This window comes from Lissotriton vulgaris, chromosome 2_1, assembly GCF_964263255.1.
Source record: "Lissotriton vulgaris chromosome 2_1, aLisVul1.2, whole genome shotgun sequence".
NCBI lineage: Eukaryota > Metazoa > Chordata > Amphibia > Caudata > Salamandridae > Lissotriton > Lissotriton vulgaris.
In genome coordinates, this window is record NC_141687.1 from 2,078,480,345 (window position 1) to 2,078,493,759 (window position 13,415).

The 13,415-nt window shown below is 44.9% G+C and overlaps 1 protein-coding gene across 2 annotated transcripts in view; it reads right to left on the reverse strand.

Annotated features, from left to right (window-relative positions):
* The window catches only part of ATOSA (atos homolog A), a 450,421-nt gene that overhangs the window by 350,811 nt on the left and 86,195 nt on the right, over window positions 1-13,415 (reverse strand). For both annotated transcript variants that reach the window (XM_086958313.1, XM_086958312.1), the window contains exon 3: window positions 1,854-2,056. In XM_086958313.1, the coding sequence (XP_086814439.1) occupies window positions 1,854-2,056 (203 nt within the window). The remainder of the gene's footprint in view (window positions 1-1,853; window positions 2,057-13,415) is intronic.

Here is a 13,415-nt window from a genome sequence, read left to right on the forward strand (position 1 = left end):
TGCTACATCTTAATAAAAAAACAATCTTGTCATATGGATTTGTGGGCTCATGGTTTGAAGACGAAGTCTTGTTGTACACAGGTGACAAGCTCATGTGCCGGAGTTACTACATGTGGTCCATCCCAATAATAGTACAACTACTTGACTTCTTTGGAAAGTTCTCCCGTTTTCATGGTATCTGCTCTAAATCAATGTTATTTTCTAATGGGGAGAGAGACTATTTTGCAGTGTAGGCTAAACATACAATCTACTGGCTTCAATACATTGCTGTGATGAAATGATGAGCTGGATGTGTCAAATGACTACTGCCACACTAGACTAAGGACAGAAAAAGTTAGTGCACTTTTCCTATTTCAAGTATAGGTGGAGATTGCTCTCTTTAAGATGGTGTGCCCCTCCACATTATTGTACTCATTTCAGAAGCACTCTTGCAATGTCGCCAAGTAATTTTTTCAGCTTCTCACTGACCAGCTTCTTTCCTTCTTTTGTCCCGAGTATCTTTGGACAAATGTTGTCAGTCAACTTTCGAAGAGGGGACTAAGAATGGCCACTCTACCATCTCACTACTGGGCATAACACTTCTAGTACTAAACAACGCACTCTTTCGTACAAAATGAGATTCTGAGGCACAGCTGGAACAGTGGGCATTTGAAGGTACTAAAGCAGCAATTCCCAAAGGCGACGTAGATGGCATTATGTACCTGGTACGAGACACTGAAGATGACTAGGTGGTTCAGACGAATCACACAGCACACACACTTACTTTTGGTGCGTGAACGGACGTTACCAGGTCTTGGCTTTGGAGGGTTTTACCAGGAAGGACTGTACTAGAATCACCAAGGTGGGTGGCATGCTGAGCTAGGGCCACATTCTCATACCTGCAAATGTGACATACTCACAGGCACTGTCTCAGAGGTGGGATCATCCCGAGAGTTCAGTCCCTTACAGGCTATGATAACAATGTATAGAGTTGACTGTAAATAGTTCACCCAGATTTTAGTCAATGATAATAAACCAATGACCCACTCTCCACATAAGTGTGGGAGCCAACTAAAAAGGACTTAAGTGATGCACGGATGGCACCTGGAGAAATAACCAATTTGTTAGCGACTGGCTGATTTTGGTTTTACATAGCCTAATCCTGGTGTGGTACAGTCTATGTTACATGAAAAAGGACCACTTATCCAACATCTTATGGTGCCAAACATTAAGGGACAACTGCCTACAGAGTGCATGGGGGAAATTATGTACAGGAAATCTTCTAGAATGGGACAGGTCGTGCCATCTTCGATGTGGTGAGATGGCTACCCTAGACTCCCAAAAAACTGCTTTATCTGTAATCTTGGAAGTCTTGGACATTGCAAAAAAGCATGGAAATATAAATATTAAGCTGATTTTTATTAAATGGACTTCCATGCAAAACTGGCAGCGGCAACACCATTGTTGGCGATTGGATCCTTCGATAAATAGACGCATGCTAATGGAAGCTTAAGAAAAGTCAATAAGATTTGAGATTAGTGAATGCCTTATTAATGTATTAGTTCCCTGTTGAGACCACACAGTGCTTGGGATTTGCATCTCCCGTTTACAAAGCATTTTAGTAGATCTGTATCCTTTATTATTAAGATTGTGACTGCGGCTACGTACAGTTTTTAATCAATCTTAATTGTTATTACTAATATAAATAGCAGTAACATTTGCTGAAAAAACAGTAGCCTATATAGATAATGACTAATAACATACTTAGCGTATCACAAATGCTACATGACAGTGTTTATATGTCTGGCATGTTTTCTTTCCCCAAATACTATACTTCATTACACAACTCTTTCAAAAACAATGAAAACACTTACTGGCGTGGAACAGGCTCCAAAAGCCATCTTTCTAACAGCAATGCATCTTGCTTGATTGCAGGATCCTTCAAATCGCTACTATCTGTGGTAGCCCCTTCATCACTGTAACAGCAGTCTGGAAGAAGCATCACCTCCACCATAATCTGGGTATTCTTCTTCCACAGCTCTACAACTTCAGACCTCGTTCTTTTAGCTTGGCAACACTTAAAAATAATGAAGAGAGATATTTACAGAAAATCAAATTACCAAGTAAGTATATCTTTTCAGGGAATTTGGTATACCTCCAATGTAACAAAAGTATGAAGCACTTTCATTTTAAAATCCAACAAATTGAGGCATAGGAACTATAATATTGTAAACTGAGGAGACAGTGGATATAGTAAAAAAATTATCTTAACAATAGAAAACTGTGAAAAATAGATTTAAAATTTTAGCTCTAAATCACAGACATCTTCTCTAAACTCAAACAAGATCTTGCGACACCTTGAAGAATGAATATTTCCCACATATCGAAAAGGCAGAAGAGTCTTATTGATTTTAATCATATCCAACTAAAATGGCACGAAAAAAAAAAAAAACTGAAAAAATTGAAAATGCTACTTACCAGTAAGCATCTGTTCTTGGCATGTAGAGCTGCAGAGTTACACACTGTGCATAGATCGCCACCTAGTGTTGGGCCCGGATGTTTGCAGTTTGTTTTTGTCCTGAAAAGTTCTTTGGAAGTGACCCACATAGGTGACCCACATTGCGCATGGGCATCGGCTCCATCCTCAGATTGTTTTTCGCCATGAGGGAAATGATGGAGATTTGCAAGAAAAGGAAGGATGTCCATGTAAGCTGTATCTAATTAAGATCATACTGGAACAGACTAGGGTAGCCGTGGAGGTGGGTGGGCGTGTGTAACTCTGCAGCTCTACATGCCAAGAACAGATGCATACTGGTAAGTAGCCTATTCCGTTCGAGGCATATGAACTGCAGATTACACACTGTGCATAGATTCTATAGCAGTACCCACTCTTAGCGGCGACCACCCCTATCTGTTGCAGTAGTTTGAAATAATGTTTTGATAACAGCCTGGCCCACATTAGCTTGTTGTTTAGTTTGCCCATCTACACAATAGTGTTTTGTGAATTTGTGCGGTGTAGACCATGTAGCTGCTTTGCAGATGTCCTCTAGCGGAATGTTCCCTAAAAATGCCATTGAAGCCCCCATTTTCCTTGTAGAGTGGTCTTTAGGAGGAACAGATAACGTACGTTTATCTTTGTGGTAGCAAATCTATATGCATTTGACAATCCATCTAGCTAACCCAGATTTTGATATGGGGTTGCCTTTGTGTGGTGGTGATAAAGACACAAAAAGTTGTTTGGTCTTACAAAAGGGTTGTGCTCTTTCGATGTAGTATAACAATGCTCTTTTGACATCTAGGGTATGAAGAGCTCTTTCTGCTACTGTCTGTGGCTGCAAGAAGAAAACGGGAAGTTCCATAGATTGATTCAGGTGGAAGGGAGAAATTAACTTGGGCAGGAATTTTGGATTAGTACGGGAGGACGACCTTATTATGATGCATCTGCAAGAAAGGTTCTTGAATGGTTAGTGCTTGTAGTTCACCAACTCTCCGTAGAGAAGTAATAGCTACTAGGAACGCAACCTTCCATGTTAAAAATTGTAGTTCACATTTATGTAAAGGTTCGAAGGGAGGTCCCATTAGTCTTGTGAGAACAATGTTCAAATTCCACACCGGTGAAGGTGGTACTCTGGGAGGAATTATTCTCTTAAGGCCTTCCATAAAGGCTTTAATAGCAGGTACTCTGAACAGAGATAGATGTCGTCTGTTTTGAAGATATGCTGCTACGGCAGCAAGATGCAGTCTAATAGACGTGTAGGCTAAGTTACATCTTTGGAGGTGTAGTAGGTATCCTATGATGTATTGAATAGACACGTCTAGGGGATTAATATTTTTGTTGTGAAAATATATTACAAAGCGTTTCTACTTAGCTGCATAGCATGCTCTAGTGGTTGGACGTCTAGCTTCTTTTATGACATTCATGCAGTCTGGAGGAAGGTTAAGATAGCCGAATTCTAGGATTTCAGGAGCCAGATCGCAAGGTTGAGCTGAGCTGGGTCTGGGTGCCTGATCTCTCCATGGTTCTGTGTTAAAGGGTGTGGAGACAGGTATAGTTTTTGGTGCGGTACTACAGACAGTTGTAGCAGTGTCGTGTACCACTGCTGTTTGGCCCACATTGGAGCAACTAGGATGAGGGTCAGAGAATGCTGCTGTAGTTTGCGTACTACTAGTGGCATAAGTGGTAGAGGTGGAAAAGGGTACGCAAATTTGTTTGACCAGTTCATCCATATCGCATTGCCTTTGGACAGTGGCTGTGGATATCAGACGGTGAAGCTTGGGCTTTTGGCGTTTTTGTGGGTGGCAAAGAGGTCTAAAAGAATGGTTGAAGAACTTGCGGATGAAGTTCCCACTCGTGGGTCTGTTGTGTCTGACGACTTAACAGATCTGCTATGGTATTTTGTACTCTTGAAACATGCTGGGCTAAGAGGAATATGTTTTGAGGTATAGCCCACCGCCTTATGTTTTGTGCTTGTTGAGAGAGTTGCAGGGAGAGTGTTCCGCCCTGTTTCTGTATGTAATACATGGCTGTCATGTTGTCTGTGCGGACTCACACAGCTTTTGGAAAGCTTTCAGTGCTAGGAATATAGCTAGTAACTCCAGGTAATTGATATGGAGCAACGTTTGTTGTGGTGTCCACCTGCCTTGCATAGTGTGTTGCAGTAGATGGGCTCCCCAGCCGGAGAGCGATGCGTCCGCTGTCAAGACTGAGGAACTGGATCTAGGAACAGTCGCCCTTTGGAAAGGTCTTTGCTGTTCCACCATTGCAGAGAGCGATGAGTTCAACCGTCTACCAACTGTTAATTGACCTTGAGCCTGGTTCCATTGATGTGATAAGCACTCTTGGAGAGGACGCATTTGAAGTCTTGCATGGGGCACTATGAAAATGCAAGAGGCCATCAGCCCTATGAGCTGTATGAACACTTGTGCTGGAAGGGAGTGTTGTGGCTGAAATTTTGTGAGACAAGCTTGCATGCTGGCTATCCTTACTGGAGTGGGATAAGCTAGCGCTGTTGAGGTGTTTGTTGTGGCACAGAGGTACTGTTGTACTTTGGATGGTTGTAGATGAGACTTGGTATGGTTTATTGTGAACCCCAAGTTGTGGAGCAGTTGGATCGTGGCAGGAGTGTGTTCCACACACTGGTTGTATGAGATGGCTTTTATGAGCTAGTCGTCTAGGTACGGGAAGAGCTTTGTGAATGGGAATGTGGAAGTATGCGTCCTTGAGATCTAGAGTAGCAAGGAAGTCGTTTTGTAACAGGAGAGGAAGGACTTGTTGGAGTGGGACCATGTGAAAATGGGCTGACTGTATGTATATGTTTAGCGGTCTGAGGTCTAGAATAGGCCATAGAGACCCGTCCTTCTTTAGGATAAAAAAGTATAGGGAGTAGACCCCCTTGTTTTGTTGGTGCAGAGGACCTGGTTCTATTGCACTTTTTTCTAGAAGAAATATTACTTCTTGCTTTAGCAGTGACAGATGCTTTTGTGACATTGGACGTGGTTTGGGAGGTATGTTTGGGGGGTTAGATCTTAGTTCTAGACAGTAACCTGATTGAATAATTTGTCACACCCACCTTTCTGATGTGATGTTGGTCCAGGCAGGAAGGAATTGTTGTAGTCTTCCCCGCCACCGGAGTGGAATGGTGAGAGTGGAGGAAAGTCATTGGGTAGGGGTGGAGGCAGAGCGGGAGTTGTTGGTTTGCTTCTGCCCTTGTTGTTGTTACCCCTATAACCCACTCTTTGGTAGCCCTTAGTGAATGTGGATTGGCTAGGGGTCTTATAGGATGTGGAGGGGCTATCAGAGGCATAGCCTCTTGTATTGCCTCTATATGATGAGTGACGAAAAGAACGTCTGGGAGCTTGCAATTGCAAGGCTCCCATAGATTTAGCTGTGTCTGTGTCTTTTTTCATTTTCTCTAAAGATACATCGACATTTGGGCCAAATAGGTGTTCCTCATCAAATGGCTGATTGAGGATGGAATTTTGCACTTCAGGTTTGAAACCTGAAATACGTAGCCAGGCATGCCTACGCAGAAGGACACTAGTATTAATAGCCCTTGAGGCAGTATCTGCGGCATCTAGGGCGCAACAAATGGAAGTATTGGTGATTTTTTTACCTTCTTGTATGAGTTCATTGGCCCTGTTTTTATACTTATCTGGTAGATGCTGCATTATGGATTCTAATTCGTCTTTAATGTGCCCGGTCATATCTTGCCAACAGCGCTTGAGTATTGGCAATGCGCCACATGTCATTATTATTTATTATTATTTAACACTTGTATGGCGCAACAAATTATCCCCGAGGGGATTTCTCGGCGCCCGGCAATACAGAAAAGCAAGCCTCATGGACGGCCAAAGCTTACTCACACATCCAGGTCTTTAAGCCGTTTTTAAAATGTGCCAGGGAGGAACAACCACGCAGTGGTTCTGGTAGCTTGTTCCAATGGGAGGGAGCTAGATAGGAAAAGGCCCGCCCACCCATTCTCAATTTCTTGATTTTGCATGGGGCCAACAGATTTTGGTTGCTAGATCTCAGTTGACGTCCCGGCTCATATGCGCTTACCTTCCTTTTTAGGTAAGACGGGCCTAGGCCCTGCCTAGCCTTAAACACCGCGATCAAAAGTTTAAAGACTGCTCTCTTCTTCACAGGCAACCAGTGCAGAGCCTGCAGCAGAGGACGCGATGGCATGCATCTTGGCGTATTCAAAACCATTCTCGCTGCAGTATTCTGCAGTACCTGTAACCTAGATAGCATATCTTCTCTAGCCCCCACTAGTAGGCCTGTGACGCTGGGCGCTTACCAGAGGCGTCAAGGAGTTTAGATTCCTTATCTGGTGGTGAGGCCTCACCTGATGTTTGTGAATTAGCGCGTTTACGTGCATTAGATACTACTAAGGAATCTAGTGGAGCTGGACCTCTAATGTAAACTGGATCTGTAGGGGCAGCTTTGTATTTCTTCTCAATGCGAGGATTGAGGACACGAGCCCTGACAGGATCTTTAAATACCTCTGTTGAATGCTTAATGACCCCTTTAAGCATTGGCAAAATGGCAGTGGACCTTTGTGTAGTGTCAAAAATGCCCAATAAGAAGTCTACCTCCACAGTATCTGTGTGCAAGTCAACCCCATGGTACTGGGCAGCTCTATGAACTAATAGCTATCCTGGCTGAAGACGGCCGATAGCCAGAAACCGGTCCTAGGATGCTTGGTTCTGGTCCAGGGAAGACATTGCTTGGCAGTTCGGGCTGGACTGTTCCCATGAGGTACAGGGTCAAGACTGATTTGCATATGGCCTTGTCTGAACTGGGGTGGCTTGGGGAGCAAAATAATAATGGATTAAACCTAGATCTGTGACTGGGGGTGAATGTGATCATTCCGTCCATCATCTTGTGTGTTTTGCTATGGACTAATAGGTTAAACCCTATAGTGTCCTCTGGTGGGGAAGGTCTGGAAGGATATACATCGTCTTGAGGGACGTAAGGCACATCAGGGTTGTTATATTCAACCCATGGATTAGGTGACTGAGGGGGACTATTGGTCCCTACTGGGTTATGTGCATCCCCACCTGTGTCATCAGAGTCTGTATCTACATCATCATCTGGATTAGTGGATGGTGTAGGCGAATGATGTGGTGGAGGAGTTGTAGGAGGAGGAATAGTATGGGGAGGTGGTGGACAAGGGACCCTTAATGGAGAGGTTGCAATGTCTCTCTACTTCTTTAGAGGAGGAGTTGTAGGCGCCTCTAGTGGTCTCTTCTTAGAGCTAAGAGCTAGTTGGCCAGTCTTAGGATCCTTTACAAGAGTCTTTTGAGTAGGATCTGGTGTAAAAAGCTCTTCTGTATAGGGCAGATCCTTCAACATCGGAGGTTTTTTCGTCACGGACTCGGTAGCTGGTCTAGGGTCTTTTGGTAACCGGAACGTGTATTTTCGGTTCTGGGTGTTTTTTCGGCTCCGAAGCATGCGAGTCGGGACCTTTAGGCAGTTTTTTTCTCGGCTCAGAGTGTGGTTTTGGCGTTGATGAGATGGTGCCAGTCTTCGACGCAGAGTGCTTGGGTGTTGGAGCAGCGGTCAGCGTGGCTGAGGAAGATGGCTTCTTCTTCGGTGTCGGTATGGGATCGACACCGGAAATAGGCTGACGAGCCCAAGCCGCCTGAAGGCTTAATAGGCTTCTTTAGCGGGCCCAAAGGCAGGGCGTGGGAAGCAGTCTCTTGGTGTGCACTGGGGCCCGAAGGTGAGGGTATGACCGAAGCCTTTTTTGAGGGTGTCGAGGAAGGGTTGAGGTCGACGGTCTTACTTACGACCCGTTGAGCTGGAGTGATGTCCTCGACGTCTGAGTCTTCAGCATCGGAGGAGCTGGCACTTTCTCCGGCCCGCTGGTGTTCTGTCACGTCGACACCCTCTTGAAAAATGTAATCGGGAATCGAAGCTGAAGAGCGCGCCATGGTTCTTCGAGCTCGCCTGTCCCGAATCATCTTCTTGGAGCGGAAGGAGGCACAAGCAGAACAGTCTTTGGCCTCGTGCTCCGGTGAGAGGCAAAGGTTGCACACCTCATGTAGATCGGTGTGGGGAAACTTCGACCCACGTTGAGGACACCTCTTGAATGGCCTCCTTTTCATGAGCCAGAAAGTAAGGCCCAGGTAGGCCCGAAGGCCTTCATCGACGACCGGAATCGAAGACTTCTAAGTGGTGAAGAATCGCATTGATGGGGAGCGCAATCGAAACAATACCGTCTAAGTGGGTGAGGAATGCGAGCGAAAGGAATTTCGGTTCCAAACCGGAGCACAGAAAACACATCCGAGCCAGATGGCGGAAAAAAACAATCTGAGGATGGAGCCAATGCCCATGCGCAATGTGGTCCAAAGGAGGAGCCGCCTATCTTGTGACGGCCAAAGTACTTTCAGGACAAACATCCGGGCCTAACACTAGGTGGCGATCTATGCACATTGTGTAATCTGCAGCTCATATGCCTCGAACATATATTTTCTTAAAATAAAAAAAGAAGCAGGTAAAGCTGCGAATGAATACACCAGACATTTTCATACTGTCACTTTCAGGTGCAACGGAGCACCAATGTCCCAGATTTTAGAGAGGAAGATGAGAGTAAGGATCAAAGTTAGTATTTATTGCTATTTTTTTGGTTAACTGCTTCAGCGCAGAAAACAAAGGTTCTTGTCCTATGCACCAAGTAGGGTGGATGACACAATGTCTCGTTCCCAAAAATAGGCAAAAAATTATTTTAGTACCCGCACCAAAAGGATTTTAAAATAAGCTGCGAGGGAAGAGATTTTCACAGCCAAAGGTTTTTTGTTTTGTTTAGCTCTATGATGTGGGTTGCACCTTGGCTGCTGGTCAACAAGTTACTTACCTTCGGTGACCCTCATTCTTGAAGATACTTGATTTAACCACAGAGTCCTCAACTTAAAGTTCTTCCCAAGTGCAAGAACTGATCAACTTTTTAAAGCAGTGTTCCCGTATGAAGCAAAGCGATGCTATGCATATAAGCGCCACCCCTGCTTCCGGATGCAAGTTTCTTCTCTTTTACTCTTTCTACACAGTCAGAAACTGCGTGAATAATTGTTTGTACAAGTGTGCTGAATACTAACTTTAAGCCATTTTCGATGTTAGAAAAGGTCACTTTACATAATGGATAGGCGGGAAGGCAGTGAGGAATTGACAGTTGAGGAAGGGTAGAGGTAGAGTATCCTTATCCAATGCAAGTAATCGGCTCTTCTGATAGATTCTAAACACAGATTTGCCACCTTAGAATAAATACAAAAGCAGTACCCTCCCCAGGTGGAAGAGGGTCTCTTGAGCAGGACAGAGTGGGAAAAAGGTACTTTTCACCACACCTAGCTGTGAAGGCGGTAGTGTTTCATAAACACATGCACCAGCACCCATTTTGAACCCCGGCAGATGTCAAGGATAGGCACTTCAAGCCAACGAAGTGATACCACCCTTAGCCCTGGAAGAATGGGATTCCAAACTTACCAGGGGCTGCTTCTTGGCCAGTGCACATTAGATCTTAATGCACAAGACTATCCCTCAAACGTCACAGATACTGAAAGTAAAAACAGTGCAAGCCTTTAGGGTCCTATTGCTTTCACTGTGATCAGTGCGTAGGAACAGAGGTCAGTTGTAGTGTAGTTCCTATTTTCCCTATAGGCCCTGCGCATTGGAATAACATAAACAGTAGTATAGACGTAGAAGTGCGGTCTTCCAGGTCTTTACTGACTATGCTAAACTTAATTGGGTTTGTTACCAACTAGCTCAGAGGTCACAGGAAACTTTCTTGACTGAATAGGAAGTGATCAGCTTCCCTGGTACCGACAAGAAGGGATTCAGTTTTCCAACAACTGCATAAACATGACAACTTTGCTCCTTAGAATAAGAGTCAATCTCTAGAGTCGTGTGAAACAATAGACAGTTATTTTACTCAGTCAGTTGTGCAGATTACTTTCACCAAGATGCAGAGAATAGAGAGACGGGCGTTGTCAATAAAAGGTATTATTTATTGAACAGTCTCATGCAAGAGAAATGAATTGCCACAATTGCAAGACTAGTTATTATAAAAAGTGCGTACAGAAAAAAAGAGGATTGCGAAATAATACTGTAAAAGCATTGATATGGTTTCTTAGCCATACAATGGTTAAAATGAATAAATTATATACATTCATATATACATTTAGCTAACTTACTCAACTGGTGCTTCTAACTACGCCTACCCCAGTGTACCTGACCTAAGCCTAATACGTGGGAGGGAGTAAGTAGCAGTTTTAGTTAAGATGGTTTTGCCAAGGTTTGCTTCAAGAATTCTCTCTAAGGGTTTAGTCAACACCATACCTCTGGAATAGAATGTTGGAGGTCTGCATCTCCTTCCAGGACTCGATATCCCAGTCACTCGCAAGAGTGGGCTGGAAACGCCGGAGCTGGATTTTCTCGGCAGGAGAAAAGACAGCGTCTCTCTCAGCGCGTCAAGGAGGAGGAGGGGCAGCGTCCGTGGGCTGCTTGCATCTGCTGGGCTCTGCAAGGGACAGCTGTTCTGCTCCTGTATTCACCACACCATTGCTATCATCGATGTCGTCGCGCTTGCTTAAGGCAACGTTGGTAATATTTATACCTGAAAGGTGCCTTGTTTGACGTAAGTTTTTGGACATAAGACGTCAATAAAGGTGTCACTAGGAAGTGATCGTCCTTTCAGTGCTCATTAGAGTTCTATTACTAATGAAAACATAGCAAGTGGGGCTTTCCCAGGTTGCTGAGTTTTATCTTGTTGAAGAACTCGGAGTGTAATCTAGGAATCTTAGATAGTGGCTTCTGCTGTGTCATGTACTGTAATGAGCTGCAGAGGCGAGTTTCAGAAATGTGGCTGAAACATGGCTCTGATCGTTTATGCCATTATAGGGGCATGAATGAATTATAGCCGTATGGGGGCATAAGGTTACAGTATTGATCGGGGTCCTAGATTAGAACACGACACAGTCTACCCCCCCCCAAAGATCAGATCGCTATCAGAGAGGTACTACAGGAAAGGGTACAATGTCTGCTTGTTAATGATACTCCTCTTTAGTGGCTCCATGTGAGGAGACCACTTCAGAATGGCACCAACCAAGCAAGAATCAACCCATTAGCCACCCCTAATCCTTGAGGATGGGGTGAGTAGATCTCCTGGGCATAGCCAAGTGCTCTACCCGCTAAAATAGGCAATATAAGTCTTTCTGCCCCTCAGGGAGAAATTTGCTGTGGTTTAACTCAGTCTGCCCCTACTCCCACCCATGGAAACAAAGCTCACTAGAAACCAGTGTATTTAAATAAAATGGGGTGTAGGCCAGCCAGCCCTTCTCACATCTGGCAACAACGACTCCTCTATAGGATCCAATATTCTTTCTGCAACTCTCCTCCCTTCCCCACCCAAGGGCACAGCCCTGTGGATTCTCCCAATATGCACTTCCAGTGCAATTCATGCGGTCAGGGGATAATAAAAAGCCTACCCCACACCAGGGATTTTTTTTTTTTGCGAGAACAAAAAATGGGTTGGGCAGCCCAGACATCCAGCCACACCCCCAAAAGGACCCAACAGTGTCGCAGTCCTTCTCAGGGAGAAAAATTGGGTGTAAACCTCCAAATCTGTTCTTCCTGTGGGGTAGCTGAAAGCCACTAGACACCACAGCTTTTCACAGCTATAATTCAAAGAAGCATTGGCATAGCCAATAGGTCTCACCTTTGGGGCGTTACAAGTGTTTAGACAGAGCTACTGGTTTGTTAATGTTTTTAATAAGTGTTGTAGAAGGTAGCACACACCACAGCTGCACAGAGATGTGAAGGAAGCACGCACTACGATGATGAAAAAACATGACTTAAAAGGTGCGGTCCATTTTGAAGCGGTGTACTGTGCAATGTGGGGGAAAGTAAGCACGCATCACAGCTGTGCAGTGTAGAGACATGTCAAAGGTAGCACGCACTACAGCTCCCCAGAGGCATTATTTAGCAGTCGGTGCCAGCGAGCATGCACGAAAAGCAATTGCTTATAATTAAGTGGCCATGTGCGCACCTGCAGACACCAACTCAAATTAAGCCCCCAGCAGGGGCCTGCGTTACGCCCCTGGATCGAACGAGCCCTAAGAGTCTGGACTACTACACACACACAAACACACTCAAAGGAGCTGTAATACAAAGGACGCCTGATTTGCAGCGGCTGATCTGTAGGCCTCCTGTAGAGTAAAAATTGTAAATTGTAAATTGATACTTGTATAGCGCACTACTCACCCGCAAGGGTCTTAAGGCGCTTGTACGAATACCGCTGTGGAACCCATCCTGGCTTTCCCTGTGAGGCGTCCACTCCTGGGCACCCCCAAGGTGGAGGCCAGGCATCCTTAGCTTTGTGGGGGGCGTTGTGGATATTAACAAGCTATTGCCCAGAGTTGCAGAGTGGGACTCCATGATTGGATAGGCACTGAGGCGAGAATTATCAGGTCTGTGGAATTTTTTGAGCCCAAGACCCGCCGAGGCGGGGAATTGAACCCTGGTCTCGGGCTAGACCTCTGCATCAGGGTCTGCCGCTCCAACCATTGAGCCACACTTCTCCTGGGCTGGCTTTCTGAACTGTCCTCGTGTGCAGGCCTCCCACAAAAACTCTTTATTTAACAATATTCCCCAAAACAAAACATCTTTTAATGCTCCGTGTCCTTTATTTTGTATAGTAGGTACCTTGTAGGACGTTTGGATGGTTTTGGCATCTCAACATAAATCAGTGTAGCTGCAAAATAAAATAACAGTGGCAGCATGGGCCTGTTAAAGGTATTAACGTTCCTGCAGATTAACAGAGCCTAAACACTTATGTCTGTTGCACCAATCTCCGAGAGGAGACAGTGGGAGGAAGAGAGGGGAAGAGTGAAGGGGGCGTGTGAGGAATCAGTGAAGGGAGAAACATTTCAGCAATAAGAAA